A 23,041-nucleotide genomic window follows, 5' to 3' on the forward strand; every position below is an offset into this window, starting at 1 on the left:
ACTGAAATTCCTGGCCATCTACTCTGGGAAACTGCTATATGGAAGCCAGGCACCCTCTGCATGAACCTGCTAATTGCTGCCAACATAAAACAGTTGTCCTACTTGGCACTGCGTTGCTGAACGTACAACATTTCTAGTATGTTCATGTTTGTTTGCCATCTAAACCAAATGTTAATTTTCAGTGTCCTAGAAATATGGCGGATGTTTTCAACCAAGTTTGGCATGTCGCTTTGGTTACTTTTCATTAGAATCCTTTTAGAGCCAACTACATATCTTATGGCCCTATTGAGGGTGTGTGTGTTTATGTATGTGTATATATATATTTAATTTTTTTATTTTTTTATTTTTTTAAAATATATTTATTTTTTTATTGAATTTTTTCTTTCTTTTTTTAGGTTTTGCCCAGACATGGCTGCATGGATTCACACTGTGAGCATCTTGAGCTGTATCATATTCGTGTCAAACGCGGAAGTGTTTAATTCATTTTCCAGTGACAATGAATTAAATCACTTAACGGTTAATAAGAACACTGGTACCGTTTATGTAGGCGCAATTAACCGTTTGTATCAACTTTCTGAAGCACTTCAACTGCAGATTAATGATACCACAGGTCCAAGACTTGACAAGATAACTTGCACTCCACCCATAGATGCTATCCAGTGTCCGAATGCCATACTCACCCCCAATTACAATAAACTGCTTTTATTAGATGTGCCTAACGAGAGGATTGTTGTATGTGGAAGCATCTTCAAAGGAATCTGCTCGCTGCGGTCCATGGACAATATTTCCAAAGTAATTTCGTACGATGACAGCAGGGGAGAAAAGTCTTTTGTTGCAAGTATCTCTGAAAAAATTACAACTGTGGGCTTGGTTGCAAACATGTCCGAAAATGGGCCAAGGGTTCTGTTTGTTGGCAAGGGCAATGGCCAGCACGACAATGGAATTATCATTAGCACCAGAATACTTGATGAGCATGATGATAAAGGCCCCTTTGAGACTTTCATGGACTCCGCAACCTTCAAATCTGTTTCTATTTCTATAAACGTTCAGCAATTTGTTACAGCTTTCGAGGACGACAATTTTGTTTACTTTATTTCCACCCGGGTGGACAAGAATTCCAACGAAAACATCACCCTGATTTCCCGTTTGTGTAAAAATGATTTCAACTATTACTCTTACGTTGAAATGGATCTTCAGTGCAAAGACAAAGAGGGTGTGATTTACAACGTCTGCCATTCGGTCTTCATTACCACACCAGGGGAGGAACTGGCGCAGTCTGTCTTCAAACCATCTGGAAGAGGGAAAGTTCTTTTTGGGGTTTTCAGTAAAGTTATTCAAGATAAGGAGAAAACTGCCCTTTGTATGTTTTCACTGAAAGACATTAATGCAAAATTAGAAGAGAACAGGAATGTGTGTTACAGTAGTAAATCGGAGCATGTCTACAAAGATGGGAAGAAGATCTTTTTCAAGCCGTTTGGCGCTGAGATCAAATGCGGAGGACGATCAGAGGTAGGTCTCGTGGCAGTAGAGTTTCCACCGCTGTGCTACACAAGCATTCTTTGAGTGTTGTGTGCTGTACATTCTTAACGGGGAAGTATTTGTCTTCAAGGCCATTGTTTGAGATGTATCCACATGTCAGATGGATTGTTGGCCTCATGCTGTTTACTTTTGCCTTCCTTTTGTCTAATTGGTTATGACATTGTGTCAACCAGTCACTAAATACTTGGCATGTATACATGGAGGATGATTCTACGTATATGCGTGGCTGTTGCTGTGTGGCCTTTTGTATTTTTTTGTATTTCTTAAGTTGCAGAGGAAATCTTAGTGTAACGAGAGTGAGATAAATGATTAATATACATACTACAGTTTAACCCTTCCCAAGTATGGCTATAGGCGGATTGTGTATGCGTCCGTCCCGGTCAATGGATGTGCGCAGTATATCTGCTCAAAATATAATATCAATTACACTTTGTTTCCTCTACCTGAAGTGGGCTCTGTTATCTATTTTATTCTTACAAACCAGCGATGCTGAATAATATAAACCCTGCCCGCATTCTACAAACGGAAACGTAAAAGCAGCTGGGATTTTAATGTTTGCGGAATAAACTTGCAGGATGAAAGCTGCATTTTTACGTGAGCTGTAATTATTTTGAAGGCACTAAAAATAACGTAATTACTCAGAAGGCCACCTTAATTACTAAACCGAGCAGAAACATCAATTTACTGGAAAGTCTGAAACGAAAGAATTTCTATGCTGCAAGCTTTAGCGATTTTGCTTTTTTTTGTTTTTCTTAAGTTTACCAGCAACAATTCGAGGTTAAAGAATAACCAGATTGCACTAAATGAAACACAATATCGTGTATAATATATATAACATTCTTCTGCTTTCCATCTCTGAGACGCTTTGAGTCCCCTATGGATTACCCCCACTCTGTCAACCCGTATCCCCATTTTGATGAATTTTAACGCTCGTGTTACTTTGCTAAATTATGGCAACAAAGACTGTGGTGGGTCGCTGTACACTGTGGGGCAATTTGCACTGATTTCTGTTGTCTTTCTCTTACTTGAATGAAGAATTCAGCAGCAACCTACCCGTGTGGCTCTGAGCACCTGCCCTACCCCTTGGAGTGCCGGGATGGAGTGGTTGCGGAGCCAGTGTTGGTGCGAGAGAATAATCCATATACCTCAGTCGCTGTCTCCGTGGAGAATGAGCACACCATTGGGTTTTTGGGGACAGCTGAAGGAAAACTTGTGAAGGTAATTCTTGCAAACTTTGGTAAAATATATCTACTATGCGTCTGTTTTTAAGACATTGGTCAACAAAGGGTGCATGTTGCTTTCATCACTAAGGCCTAGTTACAAAAGATAGCTGTCGTGGATATCCCCAAACAGTATTTATTTTGTTTTAAGGTTATACCTAAGGCTAAACCACAACTAAGCCAGACCACAATTTTGCAATTATTCTGCTCTTCAGTAGAACATTAAGTAATCCACTAATTTTATGGATACATAGTGTTTCTATGATTTCTTTGCTCTTATTTTTACTTGTACACAATAGTATATTTACATTCAGTGTACTGTTGTAATTTTATGTTGCACACCGATGCAAAGTCCTGTTTACTCCTGGTTTTCAGACTGCAGACAATGTCTCCCCAGTTAAGGTTGAAGGACCAGTTGACCTAATATACACCACCCCAGTAATAGTCGTAGGTAGTCCGGACCTTTATAAAACCTAATGTGTTAGTATAAGCATTCTAAAGACCAGTTTAACAGTGTGTGTGTGTGTGTATATATATTTTATAATGTTGTCCCTAATTACAGGCATTTCTGGGAGAACAGTCTAGAGAATACAGGACCGTGTCCTTCGATACTAACAGTGCAGTGAAGAACGGAATTGCTTTTGATGCTTCTGAAGAAAACATATATGTGATGACCAAGAAAAAGGTAATCCACCGATATTTAACTACCAATTAGTTAACCTATATTGACTATAGATGTAAAATGTTAACAATAATATTGTGTGGAATTAAATGCCTGTGTGCCTATCACAATGTTAGATTTGAGACATTGTACATTAAATATTTAATGTTTGTAAAAGCAAGTACTCGGACTACGGAACAACTTCAGCCTTGCTTAATCTGTGCATTTTTAATGCATTTAAAACCTATTCGGCGTTTGCAAACCCAACTTTTACAAAATGTTTTCTTCCTCGCAAGGTGTATCGTGTTCCCGTCCAGGACTGTCATCGATACTCAGACTGCAACGAGTGTGTTCAAGCTAAAGATCCTTACTGCGGCTGGTGTGTGCTGGAAGGAAAGTGAGTCAAGAACTGGAGATTTTATTGGCGTTAAATTTATAAACTATAAAGCATGTATCCTGCAGCATTTCCTTTTCCTTAAATAACAAAAACATTTGAGAGCAGTAGATGCGTGTAGAGAGCTACTTTCTGCTTATTGCATAATGTGTATTATATTACATCCCTGTAAGGTGGGTGGTTAAGTGGCTTATACTCCAAGCAGAATTGGTTGAGATGAATTCAGCAATCCTGAATGGAGTAGCCTTTAGGCCAACGTGCACATAAGACCAGGCTGACAACCTAATGAGTTCTTATATACCGTATTTGCTCGATTATAAGAAGACCCTCCAAAATCTGAATAGTAATTTAGGAAAAAAAAGAAAAAGCCTGAATATAAGACGACCCTATAGGAAAAAAGTCTTACCAGTAAATGTTAATTCATCTAAACTATTTTAATAAAAGCTATGATTGAGAAAAATATTTTGTTTTTATTTCCAACCTGCCCCCTAGTTATGCACATCTGCCCCCAGGCTTGTCACTTGCCCCATAAATGCCTTAAACCCCCTACATGCCACCGTGCCCCATGATATGCCTTTTAACCCTCTAAATGCCACTGTGCCCCTTGATATGCCTTTTAACCCTCTATACGCCACTGTGCCCCATGATATGCCTTTTGACCCCCTTTGTGCCACTCTGCCTCCAGAAATGCCTTATACCTCTATATGCCACTCTGGCATTTAGGGGGTTAAAAGGCATATTATGGGGCAGAGTGGCATATAGGGAGGTATAAGGCTTTTCAGGAGGCAGAGTGGCGTATAGAGGGTTAAAAGGCATTTCTGGAGGCAGATTGGCATTAAGGGGGTTAAAAGGCATATCATAGAGCATTCTGCCTACAGAAATGCCTTATGCCCCCCCATTTAACACCCCCCAAATAAAAACTTACCGGTGCTTCTGACTCCCGGGCAGCATGTAGACAGCGTGTAGACTTCAGCTGCAGCCGGAAGGTGGTGCGGTTAGCAGCGGGGCAGACCTTCCCCGGCTGTCAGAGACAATTCCCCGGTGCGGTGAACTCTGATCTCTGACAGCTGGGGAAGGTCTGTGCGATGGAGATAGAGACCTATTTGAGGTCTGATTATAAGACGACCCCGATTATAAGACGAGGGGTATTTTTCAGAGCAAATGTTCTGAAAAAAACCTCGTCTTATAATCAAGCAAATACGGTATTTACAGAAGGTAGAAAATTTGGTAATAGGAGTACAGAGCAAGTGTTACCTCCATAAAGTTCTGTTTCAGCATGAAAATGTTAAAAAGTAATTGGGGGAAAAATAGCCTCCTCTTTATTAGGTTGAGGTATTGAATGAAAGCAGTCCTCGGTCACGGAGAAGCATTTCAGACCTGGTTTGCTCTAGTAGGTGGGCTGCACAAGCTCATCTAATTCATGTTACTGTAAGCATGTGTTTTAGTGCTTTCATGTCTATATGGACAGTTGCATTAATCCATAGCGGACATGCTTGAGACTGTGCTACAGTGCATAAAAAAAAGAGAATCTATATTCTATACAAACTGAAGTGCAAGTAAATATCGTATGTATGGTGGCACATGAAAAAAGTGATCTACGCTAAGAAAAGAAATGTGCTGAGCCTTATAGAGCAGATTGAATTCACCCGGGCGTGCTATCCGTTCCAATTAGCAGTAACACCAAACAGCCAAACAGGACCTATCCTTGATGGTTTGCGCCCCCCCCATGTACAATTTTCTCTCCGGCTGTAATAATGTGCTACAGTTATTGTCCTTGTGCATCGGTGATGAAGGGTGGGATGATTAGAAGAGAATGTGAGTTGTACCCGCTAGCACCTTGCTGCATGGGTCCACCAACACTTCTGATGATCGATTTGCAGCACAGGGAGATCGGTGTGGTGCGGCTGAGGATTCTCTTATAGTCACCATGTTGCAGCACACCGTGTACAGTTACTGTGTAATTTAGGGAATTTATCAGAAGGCAGGCCCTCTAACATGGTGCATTGTCTCTCTCATCATTGATTACCCCAGGGATATGAATAATGCACAAGTGTGGTCTAGAGATCTATAAAACATACTATTGTATCAAATATTAGAAACATGCAAGCGCTTTATATGATTGTTCAACTGATTCTCAACTCTTGGTAGATGTTCGCTGAAGGCTGACTGTGCGAGGGCCGCTGAACCGAACCATTGGCTGTGGAGTCGCGCAGGACTCTGCATGAAAGTGGAGAGTGCGTCGCCGCAGAACATGAGTGTAGTGGCACTCGACAAGGTGAGCGTTATGATTAGGCTCTGTATATTGTTATTTGCTACCATATGATTTGTTGTATAGTGGTAATTATGATTTATGATGGCTCTTAATGTCACACAATTTTTATTTTTTATTTTAAAAGCAAGAGGGGGAAGAAAGTTAAAATCCAAACTAATTTTAAACGAGTTAAAACATCCACACAAGCTATACTGTGTGTATACAAGTGTTTAACAGGTTTAACCAATACATATAGTCCTGTAACACTAAAGATGCTAACACTCTCTATTGTATTGATAACAGTCCCTTATTAGTACAGAGAATTCTGTACTGCGTGTCTGTACAGTAAATTGTGTTTTATTTATTCATTAAAAGTTTTGTTTTTTTCTGGTTGCTGAGGCTCCTTTTTTTGTGCCCTTTTTAAACTTTTTGTTCAGTTTATTGGCTTTATTGCCCTTTTGGCGGCACAATGTTACCAACGATAGTAATAGAGCTCCAATTTCTACTTTTCCAAGAGTTCCATTGCCTCCAAAACACAGAGCTGGGATCAAGGCAAGCAAGAGCATCTTTATCTTTAACTGGTGTGCCGTGCACTACAATTTTCTTTGTATGGAAAGATTAAGTCCTAAAATAGTTCAGCTTGTTTCTCATTTCATGTATTTCTGTGCCATCATTCATGGAAATATATCTTCCCTGCTCTGAGTTCCCATATTTGCACCAGTTGCTCTGCATGTGTCGTTTCTAGCTTTATCTTCCAGTAGTCCGTTCTTGCGTAGCTGGTTACGTTTGTAAATTGGTTGTGTAATCCAACAATCCTGTAAGGGGAACGTTTCACTTTTGACGGTGAAAAACGTGCATCTGTTAAGTTTAGTGGAACTAAAATATTGAAAAGAGACGATGGAATTCTGCAAAGAACGCTGACTGTGCAATGATGTCATTTTCTGGCGTAGGTTATCTTATCTGTAGTGCCCTCAATAACATTACAAGACGAGGACCAGTTGATGTGTGAGTTTGGAGGTACAACTAATGCTGCGGTACTTAAAGACGGGACCATTTCATGCCCTCATCCAGAGGCCACTCCTGCCATAGAAAAAGGCTACGGTAAGTACCCATTGGCACTTTGGCGTGTTAAAACATGAATTTTCAACTACATTTTTAGAAATAACATTTTAAAAACTGTGCGTTTCCTATTCTAATGGCTTACTTGGTGGTGGTTTGAAAACAATCTGATCGATATAGCAGTCTTTGGCTTTATGTTACGTTCTGTTTAAACTATTTAGGTAACGCCAAACATTGTTTTTGTCTCGCAGATAATGTGAATGTTACTATCAATCTATACTTCAAGAAAGATGAACCTGTTTTTTTTGCAAATTATTCTTATCCATTTTATAACTGTGAAAAGGCAATGTATCTCTCTGAAAACTTACCGTAAGTAAAATGATTTCATTTGTTACTTTAAATTGCTGTTGAGGAATATAGAAACCTTTATACATAAACATATGGCGTGCTGCATTGGTGCCTGATTTGAAGGGATAACGTGGCCCATTAAAAAAGTTAGAATTTTTGATTTTGGTTGTTTAGGCATTTCAATAACGACTTGCCTGTTTCCGCTTTATTAAAACATTAAACCGTGTATAACCTGATGTGCTTTGTTTGCAGATGTATCTCCTGTGTGAATAGCCAGTGGGAATGTCAGTGGAATGTGAATAGTCATACATGTGTGGACTTTAGTCCTACGAGCCCAGACATGGTAAGACACACAGTCACCGTGGTACGGATCGTGCATGTACATGCGTATTCCAACGTATTGCCTAGCCCCCCAACAGCCATATACATTAAGTAGTTAATGGCGCTAAATATTTCAAAATGGCAGCACACCGACATGCATCAAATAAAGTACTTTAGTAAAAAAACGCAAATGAAAAAAAGCCAGATGAATAATAATTTGTGTTTTGAAGGTACTATGCCCCTAAAGGCTGAACTTTGCAAACCTTGGACTCCTTGGTCTTCTACAGGTCTTATAGCGCCTTGTACATTTTAATACAATTTTTGGCCGTTTGTGGTTAAAGCTCAAGGCTTTTTTTGTGTAGTGAACAGAAAGAAATCCTTAAATTGGAGTAATTGTTGATGCCCTTAATCGTTTTAGTAACTTATTCCACTGTACTTATTAACCTACCTACCTTATCCCCTTTCCAGGTGGTTGGAGAAGGAGTGATAACAACGGTGAGTTTTCTTCTTCGTTGGCTGCCCGTTACTGGTGCTATTCATTGTGTGCCTGCTTTAACTTTGTTGGAATAGCAAACTGTGAAATTAAGCCCCATTTTGCCCCTTCTAGTATACACTCACTGGAATGGTCGTGTCTTGTGAAAGTCCATGCTTTCCTACAGGGCTTGGCTAGGGATTCCTAATTCTTTTTAAACCCTAGTCTTGGTTGCTGAAAGGGCATCGCCGATGTCATAGTCTGCATGTAGATATCCATGTGCATGTAGAGTTTGGTACATGTACTTACTCTTTATACTTAGATTAATGTGGCTTTTGTTTGGCAAGAGATACAATCATTGGTCTGGCTTTTGGAAAAAGCCTACGTGGTTGGATTGAATTTGTATTTGTAACATGTTGTGTTAAGCAAAATACCAGGTTGGTTGCTTTAGAGGAACTTACAGAAATTCAACATTTTGGTTTACGGTTTAAAACCTTCTTAAATAATATCTGGTAACACTGGTTTGGAAGTATGGTAAGCCATGCCAATCTGCTTGCGGATAAAGTGATAGGGCGATATCAAGTATAGTCAATGCCTATAGTATTTGTCAATGTTTGTGTTTAATCATGTGAAACGTATAACCTCCCCTGGATGGTTGCAATTTCTCTTTATACAAACATGTCCATTTTTTTACTTTTTGATAAATTTCAGGAAGATGACTGTCCTCAGTTTTATCAGCCTGACCCTTCGAAGATCCCAATGGAGCATAAAACCACCATCAAATTTATGGGGAAGAACCTTGATCGCTTCCAGGTAAATGTTTAACTGGAATGTTAGTGCGTTTGGAAATTCCCAAAAAATGTACATATGATAAATTGAAAAGAGGAAAAGAAAGCCTTGATCCTGCAGTGTAGACCTTATAGTAATAATGGAGTTGTGAAAATCAGTTAACTACTATTTTATTTCTAAACCATGAGGCCAGTAAGATTTGTGAACATAGGGATGAACCTGTTCCAGGATTCAATTGTGTTTTATCTCTCGAGGCTTTCTGGATTATTTCTTGCCTAACTAAGCGCCAATCATGTATTGTTTTGTTTTTTTTTTGTTTTGTTTTTTCCTTTTCAATAATGTAGGGTAACATCTTTAGTGCCGGTAATGACGAGTTCAACTTCAAGTCTACTGTTAGAGAAGATGCTGGCATGTTTTCCCTCTCCATTCCCGAGGTATTTTCACTATTACAATAGTTATATTACGTCATTGTGGCTCTAGCAACTAATGTTCCTAAGTCTTGCAAATCTTTGAAATATACTTGCTAGTTTTAACTATATACAGTGCCTTTTATATTTCCAATGATTTTCTAAAGGGTATATTATGGTTAATTTTTTGTGCTAGCAATAAGCATGGATGATAATATATCCAACACTTGGCTCTTACTTGGTAGCTGATTGGAAAATCCAAGGCAATCTGGGGAGGTACAGGCGCTTCCCATGGTTAGCACGTTCCATAGTCTAGGTAGAGGGTGGGGGAATAGGGACAATGTACAGCACTGTATTACTCCAGAAAGACAGGATTCCCTCTCATGCTCCAATGTGTAATGTAACATGAAGTGTAAGAAGCCAACCCGATGATGCTGTATGCAAGAATGTTGAGGATCCTGCTCTTGCGTACTCTGGCAATTTAATAAACAGATACATAGTCTGTAACTCTGCCAATATAATACAATTCGTCCCCTTTACTGTGACGGAGGTAAAATTCTACCTGCCACATACCGCCTAACACAGCGTAACAGTGATGTCATTTGTGCCGTTTTATGTAATCTTTATTCTCCCTTTTGATGGAATTGTTCTTACAATGATATCTCCCGTTCACTTTGCTTCCTTCGTGTCCACTTTCTAATTAATTTAAGGAATGTAGGAATCACCGATGCACTCTACTTTTCATATCCGTCTTTGTTTACCATTTTCTGTATCATTAGTGTTTGTTATCATTATGAATGCTTGTCCTGTTCCACTGTCTTATACATGAAACATGCCTTTACAAGGCTGCCAAGTGTCTGCTTCCAGGATGTCATTCCTTCACTTTGGCTCAAACACATTTGGACAGTGTTCTTGTTTTTACTGTATTACCAGTGAGGCTCAGAGGATTGTCCTTAAAACAAACTGAATCTCTCAGATCGTGGCTTTAAAGTTATGGTAATTTAATGCGTCTTGTGAGCAGTGTGTCTGCAGTATACCTAGAGATGTGTGTATGTATGTATAATTTATATATATATATGTATATATATGTATATGTTTGCATAGCAAATACAGGTTTAGGGTAAAACAATGCTGTGCTATTTATTTGTGTTTTTTTAGTTCCCTGTTCAAGATAAAGAAATTGTTCCTCTGGATATTTACATAAAAGTGAATGAAAAGAAGATTGACAGCAAACTGAATGGTATGTGTGCATTTTTTAAACAAATGTAAAATTGATGAACGGAAGACGCATAACGTAAAGTCTTCAAAGCTTCACGTAAAGCACTGCCTCTTCACAACCTCCAGGGTGAACTGGAGAGGAAGTCTCATCCCGTTCATACACCTGACCTAATCTACCACCGATATTTCTTTCTTTGACGTGGTTTTGGCAACCTTTGTAAGTGTCGGCGAAAATGGGAAATAGCAGGACCTACGTTTTAAAAATAGTATTCAGATTGTCATTAAAATAGCTGAAGGACTTTATTATTTCTCAGACAGCCTCACAAAAGATGAATACATATACATTCTGTACATTCTCACTTACTATTTCCAGGCCATTGAGGCTTGACTCCCCCTTTAATGCCCCTTTTTTGGGGCTGTAGTGTGTAAGTATATATGATTGTATAGGGTGCCAATGATAGCCTAATTTCCCCTATGTCCCCTATGGCATGTGAGAGGCTGCCTACAGTGATTATCAGTCTTGCTAGCAGAGCTAACATTGCTCATGGAAAGGGTTTTTGGCTCTCTTCCTGTTATAGTAACCTTGGAGAAGGTACCCAAGAGAAAACCGTTGAAAATGTATCTGTGGTTACCTGCTGAGCCCATTCAGCATCATAAGTGTATATTATCTTAAAGCTCATTGCTTTCTCCTCTTTATTTTTAGTAAATCTTTACAACTGCTTTTTTGGAAGAAGTGATTGCAGCTTATGTCTCGCCGCTGAACCCAAGTATATGTGCGTCTGGTGCAACAACAAGTGTGTTTACAGGGACATGTGCAAAGAAACCCCTGCCTCGGAGTGTCCGGCTCCCGTCATCACGGATGTAAGAATGGACTAGTCCTTTAATATATTAATAACATGTCTCCCATATATCTGGATTCCCTGAGGGCCATTGCTGTAACAAAGAACATTATGTAGCTCTCCAGTAATCCTGTTAAGGGTTAAAAGAGAATGCCGTGGAGTAGACGGAAATAAGGCGTCGTATTTCTGTTACATTTTTGGGGATTTTTTGGGCTGCTTTTTGGTTTTCTGTAGATGTTCTTATGCTTAATTTGAAACAAATCAATACCCGTAGCTGAAGGAACAAGTGTAGAGCACCGCAGAGTCTCCTCTCTGGCTGCGCTCCGACTGCATATAAATAATCCTTCCCGTCCCAGGTGATGTCTGCATTGCCTTGTTTATATGTTGCCTTAAGTCAGCATCGCCAGCGCAGTCATTTTCTAGCTATGTGTGCTGATTTTTATGATGAATGCTTGCAAACCTGTAGATGCAGATTGTATTAAAGGCTTTCAGCATGTCTTTGGATGATAGATATATTTGTAGTAGAAATCACTCCAGCTGAGTCATATATTTTTTTTTTATTTTTTTATTTAAGAACATTAAACAGCGATGCCTTAGTATTCCTCATAAAGGTAACAAGGCAAGTGACATTGCAAATTCATATAGGAAATGATCAATATTAAACTCTGTGAGAGGCATCGTATGAGGAATGCCTGTGCTTATAGGAGATAATGATATGTTTTGGAGTTATGGTATCTTATAACAGAGGCGACTTGCAACATAGTTAAAGGCATGAGTGGCACCTAAGTTCACAGCATGGCCAGATTACGCATAATGGGAAATCTTGTGAAATAACGTATATTTGGGTATAGGTGGCAGTCGTTTGGTAATGTACAGGATTTGAGTCCGCTGCATTATGTTGATGTATTCGTTCCTCAGCAGGGGGGTCTCTTTACCTAATCTTAGTCTGTCGGTCCTAGTGTTGTCATGTTCTACGTGTGTAACGTAAGAAGCTCTGTTATATAAATAAAATGTAATAATAGTAGTCTGCGAAACAACCATTAAACTTCTGGGGCTGCCTCAGCAGCTTACATGGCTAGAAGGCTACATGGGAAATATGTCCAGGTCAAGTAATGGGTATTGTATATGTTACTAATCCTGATTGTTTTATGTTTTTGTAGTTTGAGCCCAAATCCGCTCCATTGAAGGGTAGTATTTTCCTGACAATAATGGGGTCAAATTTGGGAGTAAGACCTGAAGATGTGGAAGAAATAAAGGTTGCTGATGTCCCATGCCGATTTGTGAAGGAGTTATACTCTGTTTCTACCAGGTATGTGTGGCAGCAGCCTTTGCCTTGCTTTACTTAGCATCTGCAGAAGAAAAAAGTATATTATATCATTCCCATTCCCAATTTAGTTATTTCTTAGAAAATACAAGGTTTCAGAACAATCTGTAAATGTCCCCCCAATAAAGCTTGCATTGTCCCACTTTTCTGTGGACCAATCCACCCGCGAATGACTGATGTAAACCTCCTAGCAGAACAGTATAAAATAATAGCTCTATCTTTGCAGGTAAACATATATGCATACGTGTTCTGGTGTATTTCCAACAATAGATTTCTAAAAACCTTCTTTCTGTCAGGAATAAGTTAATAGAGTGTCTCGGTGTGAGACATGACACAGATCTGCAAGCTCGTGCCTTTAAACGTGTAACATTCTAGTCTGTCAGTGGTCCGGCGCTGAGCTGCTAATAAGCTAGCACCTCCTGCTTCATAGGAGACATGTGAGATGTAGTGTTGTCAGTGTCTTGCTGTAGTAAAATCTAATTCAGTAATGGAAATCCCTTGCATAGTACTTGGATGTTGGGGAAGGCTGCGGAGCATGCTTAAATGCTGCATAGAGCTCAGCCGTTGATGAGGAATAGTAAAGCCAGGTTCACATTCAGTACACTTACCTGGCCAACGAAACAAGCTTTTGAGTGCCTCTTGTAGTAGGAGAGTACACAGTTTACACTGATTCTTATCATCGACCCTGTACTTATGTCCTTTATTAATTCTGTGTATCTAATTACATATATTGGTAGGGAGTGGTTTCCATGTGCAGCTATGTGTCATGCTTTTCCCCCTCCTGCAGAGTTGTGTGTATAGTTGGAAGTGTCCCTGAACCCACGTCGGGAAATATACAAATACAAATAAAAGAGAAGCACGGGGCATCTCCAGATGTTCTTACCTTTATCTACCAGGTGAGTGTTTAAACCACAGAGCATCATATTAATTATTATTATTAATAATCCTTGATTTCTGTACAGTGAGCAATGAAAGCACTGAATATACACCAAACACGGGGTTACATCTGCATTGTTTTAAGCGTCACAGGATAATGTACCATCACCCAGGTTAATAGATGCATATACCATTGGAAGTAATGCAAAGTCTTGCTTCGCTGTCACATTGCTACAGAAAGCAGGTTACTTTCAGAGCCTCTTCCTGGCATATTCTTGAGATGCGTATGAATTAAGAATTCATTGATTCCAAATGGGAAGAGAGTGAATTAAATCATAGTTGAATGGGTAATTGTATCTCTCAAGTCTATCACATTTGTGAACTGTTATCGTTTTCTGTCTCCTGACGTTTCTGAGGAAAGACACCCAAGTATCGCGCAGGAGTCGTTTGTGATTACCCAATTTCGGTTGCAGAGACTCTTCCTCTGCTTGTGTCATGACTGCAGGCAATGCAAATGAGGATGTGAGCTGCAGACTGATGCTGACACGGCGGCACAGCCTCCTCTTCCGATCGGAGCTGTGTGCCTCCTTTGTGTTAAAGGATACTGTCATCTTCAGATGGTGGTACCAGCAAGCTGTGCACTTTCTTGGCCGTCTGCCGAACGCGTACAGGAAGTGTGGAATTTCTGATTCTCTTTGGCACGGTAGCGGCAGATCAAAGCTGACATCTGCCCTTTTGGAAATGCTCACAGCTTCTGTCGGATTTTTTTTCTTGGTTCCGTGTGTTGCATCCTATAATGAGCTTTTTTTTATCAAGCATTTTCTATATCCAGGGCTTCCTATAAACCTAACATCTAAGCACATTTATCTGTATCTTTATATTTTGCTACCCAATAATGCACTCATTTTGCAATATCTACATATCAATAATGTAAACTTAGGCGAGGACATGTAATTTTTTTTTTCCTTTTAAAGCTAAAGTTTGAGTAGCGTAGCATAATCTGTTTCATATTTCCTCTTCATATTTTTCTTCTTAGACTAATTAGGAATAGGAAAACTACTTATTCTAACATAGATCAAAGGACTGAGGTGTTATTATCAGTAACGGCCCCACCACAGCAGGCAGTGTCTTTCTCTGTGTGCCTTCCGGTCACTGTTCCATCTTATGATTTTGAAAGTCCAGATCAGCGAGCAGACCAGAAGTAGAGTTCTTGCTTCATAACAAGCTGTGCACACGCGGTAAAACCATCCTGCTTTCGCTTCTACCTGCCAGCTGGGTTTAGCTGATGCGTAATGCGTTATTGGCAGCCCAGGGTGTTCCCTGCGTAACGGTCCTCTGGTCAGCTCATTGTGGAGTCCATGTGAATGCCTTGTTTTGCGGAAATGGAAATGCATTAATCATATACCATGCACTCCAGGGCTGGTGCAAGCCATGATTTGCAGGTTTTTGTTTTATGTGTTGCCAACATTTTGTCAATATGATGCAGCCCAAAACACCAGCTGTAACCATGCATTTTATGGAAGGTGTAGAGTAATGGTAGACAGCAAAATGTATTTTGTGCCATTTTGATAATGAGGTAGCTCATGATGCCGTAAGCATCAGGTTCTTTTTGCAATCTCTTTGACACTTAAATGAGAATTAACTCAATCAGATTGATGTACTTGAAAAAAATCTAATGTTTTCTTCTTTTTCTCTTTCAGGACCCAGAGCCTACTGATATAAAACCAGCTGAAGGTTTGCTAGCCGGTGGCACTTACATAACAATAACAGGTTTCCATCTAATGACCGGATCCAAGCATGACATCAGAGTGATGCTCGGTGATGTAGCCTGTAATGTGTAAGTAAGCAATACAATGTAGTTGTGCATGAGCATGTGACATTTCCCGGTTCATGTACTATGGAAATGGAGCAATGTGCATTGTTAAAATCTTTAATATATATATATAATATAATAATATATATAACAAAACTCCCTAGAAATACCACATTAAACCTAATCACTGAAATGCCCTAGAGGCATGGGGATAAAGAAAACTAATAATTCTACCAGCTGGTACTTGTCTTATCTATTGGGCAAACCTACTGCATGTTGCATTAGCTTAGACTATAGTCTCTTACTCTTTTAAGAGGCAAGAAATTACTAGCTCAATAAAATATTCCTGCGTGGCAGCATCTACAGGATTCAGGTTAACAGGAGAAGACAATAATATTACTTGCTACTTCTACCTCATGGCTTAATAGACCTTTGTGTCTGTGATCGGTGTCGGTAATGTTTAGGGCTGCAACTAACGATTATTTTCATAATCGATTAGTTGGTCGATTATTTTTTCGATTAATCGGATAAAAAAATGAATGTACATTTTTCATTTATTTAAAATAATTTAATAAACAAATGATGTTAAATACAAACGCAGAATAAAAAACAAAAACTGATAAAATGCATTTCTTGTCTTTATTTCCCAACCAGCCCCCCCAATTTATGCACATTTGAGCACAGGCTTGCCACGCTGCCTCCCAGACATGCCACTCCACGCTGCCTCCCAGACATGCCACTCCACGCTGCCTCCCAGACATGCCACGCTGCCTCCCAGACATGCCACTCCACGCTGCCTCCCACATATGCCACTCCACGCTGCCTCCCACATATGCCACTCCACGCTGCCTCCCACATATGCCACTCCACGCTGCCTCCCACATATGCCACTCCACGCTGCCTCCCACATATGCCACTCCACGCTGCCTCCCACATATGCCACTCCACGCTGCCTCCCACATATGCCACTCCACGCTGCCTCCCACATATGCCACTCCACGCTGCCTCCCACATATGCCACTCCACGCTGCCTCCCACATATGCCACTCCACGCTGCCTCCCACATATGCCACTCCACGCCGCCTCCCACATATGCCACTCCACGCCGCCTCCCACATATGCCACTCCACGCCGCCTCCCACATATGCCACTCCACGCCGCCTCCCACATATACCACTCCACGCCGCCTCCCACATATACCACTCCACGCTGCCTCCCACATATTCCACTCCACGCTACCCCCACATATGCCACTGTGTCTGATACGCCTTATACCCCCTGATACACCACTCCATCCTCCCCAGACATGCCACGCTGCCTCCCAGACATGCCACGCTGCCCTCCCCACATATGCCTTATACCCCCAGATATGTCTCTCCATCCTCCCCAGATATGCCTTATACCCCCCAGATATCTCGTAGTCCCCTCAGAGTCACAGACCTGTTCGCATCACACTGACACCATACTTTTATAAATAAGTACTGGGTTAATCTTCACTGCCCCCATGATTTAGATTCTCCTTAGTCTGCCCCCCTTTACCTCTAACTGCGCCTTAAGTTAACTTTATTAAATTAACCCTCAGTCCTCATCATTAAATTAACACTAAACACCCCATTAACCATAACTACCCCTAAATTAACTCTAAATACCCCATCAAACACAACTACTCTAAATTAACCCTAAACACCCCATTAACCACAGCATCCCCTAAATTAACCCTAAAGACCCCCATCAACCACAACAGCCCCTAAATTAACCCTAAACACCCCATTAACCACAACTGCCTCAAATTAACCCCAAACACCCCATTAACCACAGCTGCCCCTAAATTAACCCTAAACACCCCATTAACCATAACTATCCCTAAATTAACCCTAAACACCCCATTAACCATAACTGCCCCTAAATTAACCCCCACCTCCCCTAACTTTCAGCAGCCCAAATATTAATTTTATACTTAGATGAGTGTCACAGCCATGTGGTTCAGGCCTTCTGGGAGAAGGAAGGGGGCGGGGCCAGTTGTCACAGTGATTACAGGGAGGGACTGGTAAGTAGGAGCTGCTGCTGTTAGACTAAACGGATTATATAATGAGGGGTATTTTTCAAAGCTTTTGCTCTGAAAAAACCCTCATTTTATAATCGATAAAAATCGATTCAACTAATCGATAATGAAATTCGTTGGCAACGATTTTCATTATCGATTATTATCGATTTTATCGATTAGTTGTTGCAGCCCTAGTAATGTTGTTGTGTTCCATTCAGTGGGATACATTTTAACCAAGTTTTCAGGTTTTTGAACGTACAGTAACAGAAAGGGAGGGTCTCTTCTTAATAATGCAGGGAACTTCCATTCATGATCAAACCCGTTTTAATGCAGAATGTTCCATTTCTTTTCTTTGACTCGAGGACACATTTTCCAACTATGTGTAGGATCTTGATGTACATTGATTGAGCCTGTCGCATACCTTTGTTGAAGATACAAGGAAAAAAATCTACAATTATTTAGAGCTGTATTTTGCAAATAGTCTTTTTAAATGGCAGCTGGTTTTTAATGACTAGCTAGACGTTAGTGCAAGGGTCAGTTACTACCCGGAATGCAGCATTCATGAAAGGGTTACTTCTCTCTTTGGCTTCAAGCTGTGCCGGAGAAGTTGCCAATTTGTTCCAGCTGTCCCTGTTGTATTTCGAAGCTCTGCCTGGAGATATGCACAGTGATTAGGAACGAATGCTCCGTGATTTTCAATTCCCTTTTTAATCCGAAGAAGGGTCTGCCAATACTACAGAAACTAAAGTTCACCTCTGCACATCCAACAAGGGATGTACGGCTGAAGTCAGCTGCAGTGTTGAAAATCAAACGGGTAACCTGACAAGTTTATAAAGCATCTTGATGATACGGAGTAGGAGGCAGCAATCCATTTAATGGTAAAAGTTGGGGTCAAGTGCCGCACTCATGGTTTTTTTTTGTTTTTTTTTTGTTAAAAACAATCTTTCATCTCATAAAAAAAGCAATGTGTAGGTATATCAAAAAAACTCTAGGTGTGATCATTCCTGCCTTTAGAGTAAGTGTTCTGGTGTTTAGCATGTTCCACTGACTCCGCAGTCTGCTTATTGAAAACCATGGTTCCTCCCAATGACAAATGTTAACGGCTCCCTAAATGTATAAAGTGCTTTTCCAGCTCCCTGCATTACATCGGGTTATCTTCCTGTTATGTTCTCTAATCATAAATCAAACAAACCAGCTAAGCTAATTGCTCCAAACATTTGGCCTGTAAATTGGTAAGAGCATTAGCCACATTGAGGTGAAGTATTATTTGTGAAGTGTTCCTGTGCCGCTCGTTTACATAGAATTAGCCCAGTTAACTACAAGGGCGCTTTAGCTGGCATATGGTTCCCTGACAGGCTGGCTTAGATGTGTCAGCGGAGGGCCGGAGGCATCATGGCTGCACATATGTATTGTCTGGTACGGTATTGCTGCTGCTATGCACTGTCTGAAGGTATTAATGCACTTTGTTGCCAAGTGGTATCTGACGATTACACTTCATCAGCATTCTTAAACTGTCTTTTCTTTTCTTTTTCCTCAAGCATTACGTTTGGTGAAGAAATTGTCTGCGTTAGCGAACCCGGCGTGAAAGAGGGCGATGTCAAGGTTAAGCTGTTTTATGGGAACGACACAGAGAAAGGAGCTGGCAAATTCTCCTACAAACCTAATCCCGTCATTTTACAGTTTATTCCGGACAAAAGCTTTGCAAGGTATTCCGATATCTTTGTTTTGCTCCATCTTCAGCGTGTCACCCGTTAATGTTAGAAAGCCTTCTAGGAGAGGTTCCTTGCCCAACAACTTACCTCCCCGCTCGTCATTTACCCTAATGGAGGTTGCCAGCCTGCTGCTGATATGCATTCTCTGCTGAGTAACCTGGGACTCTGGGGTAAATCCCCTAATTGTTGTAATTCATAATCACTAGTATCTTTCTTGATCTTGTTAATCTGGGATATGGCGGTGTTCCATTCTATTTTATCTTCACAAACGAGTGCCCTTGTTAACCCTGTGAGTTTGTATGGGGCATTGCGCATGCGGAATAACGCAGCAGCTTGTGTTTTCCTTTCAATTTGAAATACATCTAATTTCCCAAAGCAAACCGCAGACATCTTCCGTCTCGTCACTCCAGAAAGCTCTTCATGGTCGTTTTCCTATTCACGATTTCATTATTGATTTGGGGATCATTATTATGCAGATTATTTGGCCCGCGCTCTCTATTACAAGCCAGCAGTGTAGAGAGGTGTCTTGCAGTCTTGCATAGGCTTTGTAACATCATTTGTCACTCTGTGAAGCTGTATTTCTATACACTCTTATACTGTATGCAAGGGAAGTCGGGTGATTAAAGAGAAGAAAATGATGATATTTAGATTACGCATGCATTCTTCAATAGAAAGACATGTCTAATATGTTGAAATGAAAAAATAACAATTTTTATTTTTGTTCTAGTGGAGGAAGAAATATTACAATATCCGGCTCGGGATTTAATCTTGTGCAGAATTTCAGTATGATTGCTAAATTGCCGTCTAGAAGGGAAAAGAGACATGCGAGTGGATCGGAGTCCAGATATGTAAGCCTTCATTTAGTCATCTGTGTTTCATGGAGTGGAAATGCCCATATAATTGGCTTTTCCCCAAAACATCAGGCCCTTTCCACGTACAGAGTGTGCGGCACATATTTCAGTAGAGGCTTAACTCTGGTGTTGGGGGGGGGGGGTTCCTTTATGAGGTGGGGTAAATTTAGATGTTAATTTTACCCACAAAATCTTGGATTAGTGAATATTTGCTTCTTACGCATCTTTTATAGCTGGAAAGCGTAGGTGTCTTACAGAAATCACAGTATTGTTCTTGTTCCTTCCAGATTAGACAGGAAGATATCCTTGAAAAAGTCAGCGACACCGTGCTGATATTCTCCTCTCCCAGCGTGCCAGAAAATTACCTGAACTCGGAGGTCATTACAGTGATTAAAATGGATAGGTTTGAGTCACCTTTGCAGACGGGTGAACTGTCGTTCAATTACGTTCCTGATCCCACTTTTGAGAATTTTACAGACGGCATCAAGAAGCAAGTGAACAACCTGATTAATGCAAAGGTAACTGGCTTTGTTTCATGGGTCGCTGCTCTCTGGCATACGTTTTTTAAACAGAGACTATGAAAGTTTGGATGTCTGTACATTTTATTTAGATTATTATATGAAATAAGAAGGGATGCGTAACCTTTTTGACTGTGTTCAGTAAATGAGCAGGATCCGTTCATCTAATCTTCTGTTGATTTAAGATTATAATGATTTTTTTTTCTGTCTAGGTTTACGTCTAGGAAATTCGTATATGTGTTTATACACAGCATGCTTTTATTTAGTAAGAATAGAAACAGTCTGTGAACTTGTTGTTTTAAGGAAATTCCGGTTTACTTCTTCATCACACTATATCTCATGCTTTCTTTTAATCCCCCGAAAATGAACCCCAAAGCAAAATGTGAAATTGTTTATTATACAGAGCAAGCCGAAGAACGTTTGTATTTGTTTAGTCATAGCGCCCCCTAGTGTCCACATAATGAAGCCTTTTCTTTGTATGTTTAGAATGGTTTGTAAGGTAATTCCGCACGTGTGTTTTATACTTCATTTAGTGAGTATGTCCGCACCATGTTTAGGCGTTCCTGTTCTGATTACTGGTTCATGCAGATATCATACCATTTGCGTGACCTGTTTGGTAGACTTTCTCTACAGTCAAACAATATAGCTGAAAATGTAAATGTCCAAGGGTTGTCAGTTAAAAACTGAAAGGTACGTTTAAGTCAACCAGTACCTATGTAACTAGGCCTAGTGACAACTCTCTACACCTCTCCTTGTCATGAAAATGAAGCTATATAACGTAATGTTGAATTAACCATTATATAGGATTCAGAAGAGACACCAACACGTTTTTTTTTTCCTTTTGTTTTTTTCTGTAAATATTCCCTAGGTGGACAATTATTTTGCCTGTAGTGAAGGTGCTTCCATCTTCTATTGTCATCTACATAATATTTTAAAGAAATGTACTCATGCTTACTGCTGTATTTCAGATTTCGGTTACCCTTATACTAACCAGGGCCGGCCCAAGACAAAATGCCGCCTGGGGCGAAGTTTAAAATGCCGCCGCCCCCCCCCCCCCCCATTTCTACCCTTCCTCTCCCAAAGCCCCCCCGTACTTACCTTTCAGCAGTCCTGCGGCGAGTCTCCCTGCTCGGTCTCTCTGTGCCGGCTTGTAATGCTGAGTGCCGGAAATGACGTCATCTTCCGGCGCTCAACATTACAAGCCGGCACAGAGACCAAGCTAGAGGGCTCGCAGAGGAGAGAGAGAGGGGCGCCGAGCGGGTACTGACAACTTGGTAAGATTAAACAACCACTCCCTGGGCCGGCCCTGATACTAACTCTCGTGTTTTTTAGGGGACTGACCTCAATGCTGCAATGACAAAAGAAGAGGCAAAGGCGTTTGTGGGCGAGGGTCTCTGCGAGATAACTACTCTTACCTCCACCGACCTGTACTGTGTGCCCCCAGAAGAACAACCACAGCCGAGGAGGCGCCACAAGAGAGACACTACCAACAACCTTCCCGAGTTCATAGTATGTAGTTTCCTGCATGTGTCTCCATCTGATACGTGAAATCAATTTTGAAAAAGTGTTGCTTGACAGTTTTGTAACTTGGTTTCATTCCTGGACAGTAGATTTCTGGGCAAATCTTACTTATATGTATTTGGTATAGGATGTTTACAGAATTCCCTAGATCTTCCATTACACAATCTAGCACATTCTGGTCCGTCATTCCATTACCTTTTTAAACCTAACCGATGCCACCTGCACCCAAGAAACTTGCAAAACATGGGGCATCCTTTGGCATCAGAGCACTAGTGCACCTACTACTGATCCATAGAAATTGCTGTTTGGACTTGTATGTCGGTAATAGTAGGACTCTTTCTGTAGTATGCCATCAAGCCACTTTTCACAGGAGCAGCTTCTGAACGCTTCTGTCATTGTGTTTTGATTTCCAGGTTAAATTTGGAAAGCGAGAATGGATCCTGGGAAAGGTTGAATATGGACAATCGGCCGCAATTCCTCTTCACATAATCATTCCAGTTGTTCTTATTCCAATGATTTTGATTATAGCAATTTCAATATACTGCTACAGGTGAGGGGTTAAATTTATGTCTTCCTTATGGGTTGAGTCTTATTAAAAAAAAAAATTATCGCTTGTACAGGTCTAAACCATTATGGTACCAGCTAAACTATCACTGGAATAGCAAATTTTCAGACCGAAAATATGAAACCTGTTTTTTTTTTTTGGATCTTAACACTGCAGGTTTGTTTTTATTATATCTCTTGTATTTTTTGTAGGCGGAAGAGCCAACAGGCAGAGAGGGAGTATGAAAAAGTCAAGCTGCAGCTGGAAGGATTGGAGGAGAGTGTAAGAGAGCGATGCAAGAAGGAATTCACAGGTAGTTA

The 23,041-nt window shown here is 40.5% G+C and overlaps 1 protein-coding gene across 1 annotated transcript in view; it reads left to right on the forward strand.

Moving 5' to 3' along the window:
- Positions 1 to 408: 408 nt before the first annotated feature.
- The window catches only part of LOC149302836 (plexin-B2-like), a 30,601-nt gene continuing 7,968 nt past the window's right edge, over positions 409 to 23,041 (forward strand). The window contains exons 1-22 of the mRNA XM_089482010.1: positions 409 to 1,509; positions 2,575 to 2,796; positions 3,322 to 3,444; positions 3,717 to 3,817; positions 5,963 to 6,089; positions 7,016 to 7,166; positions 7,376 to 7,493; positions 7,725 to 7,815; positions 8,262 to 8,288; positions 8,977 to 9,078; positions 9,399 to 9,488; positions 10,620 to 10,701; positions 11,383 to 11,540; positions 12,679 to 12,827; positions 13,630 to 13,738; positions 15,419 to 15,555; positions 19,114 to 19,281; positions 20,015 to 20,135; positions 20,435 to 20,656; positions 21,989 to 22,165; positions 22,591 to 22,727; positions 22,934 to 23,034. Coding sequence (XP_089338136.1) covers positions 409 to 1,509; positions 2,575 to 2,796; positions 3,322 to 3,444; positions 3,717 to 3,817; positions 5,963 to 6,089; positions 7,016 to 7,166; positions 7,376 to 7,493; positions 7,725 to 7,815; positions 8,262 to 8,288; positions 8,977 to 9,078; positions 9,399 to 9,488; positions 10,620 to 10,701; positions 11,383 to 11,540; positions 12,679 to 12,827; positions 13,630 to 13,738; positions 15,419 to 15,555; positions 19,114 to 19,281; positions 20,015 to 20,135; positions 20,435 to 20,656; positions 21,989 to 22,165; positions 22,591 to 22,727; positions 22,934 to 23,034 — 3,814 coding nt within the window. The remainder of the gene's footprint in view (positions 1,510 to 2,574; positions 2,797 to 3,321; positions 3,445 to 3,716; positions 3,818 to 5,962; positions 6,090 to 7,015; positions 7,167 to 7,375; positions 7,494 to 7,724; positions 7,816 to 8,261; positions 8,289 to 8,976; positions 9,079 to 9,398; positions 9,489 to 10,619; positions 10,702 to 11,382; positions 11,541 to 12,678; positions 12,828 to 13,629; positions 13,739 to 15,418; positions 15,556 to 19,113; positions 19,282 to 20,014; positions 20,136 to 20,434; positions 20,657 to 21,988; positions 22,166 to 22,590; positions 22,728 to 22,933; positions 23,035 to 23,041) is intronic.

This window comes from Sceloporus occidentalis, unplaced genomic scaffold, assembly GCF_023333645.1.
Source record: "Sceloporus occidentalis isolate IW3139 unplaced genomic scaffold, rSceOcc1.0.p SCAF_17, whole genome shotgun sequence".
Taxonomy (NCBI): domain Eukaryota; kingdom Metazoa; phylum Chordata; class Lepidosauria; order Squamata; family Phrynosomatidae; genus Sceloporus; species Sceloporus occidentalis.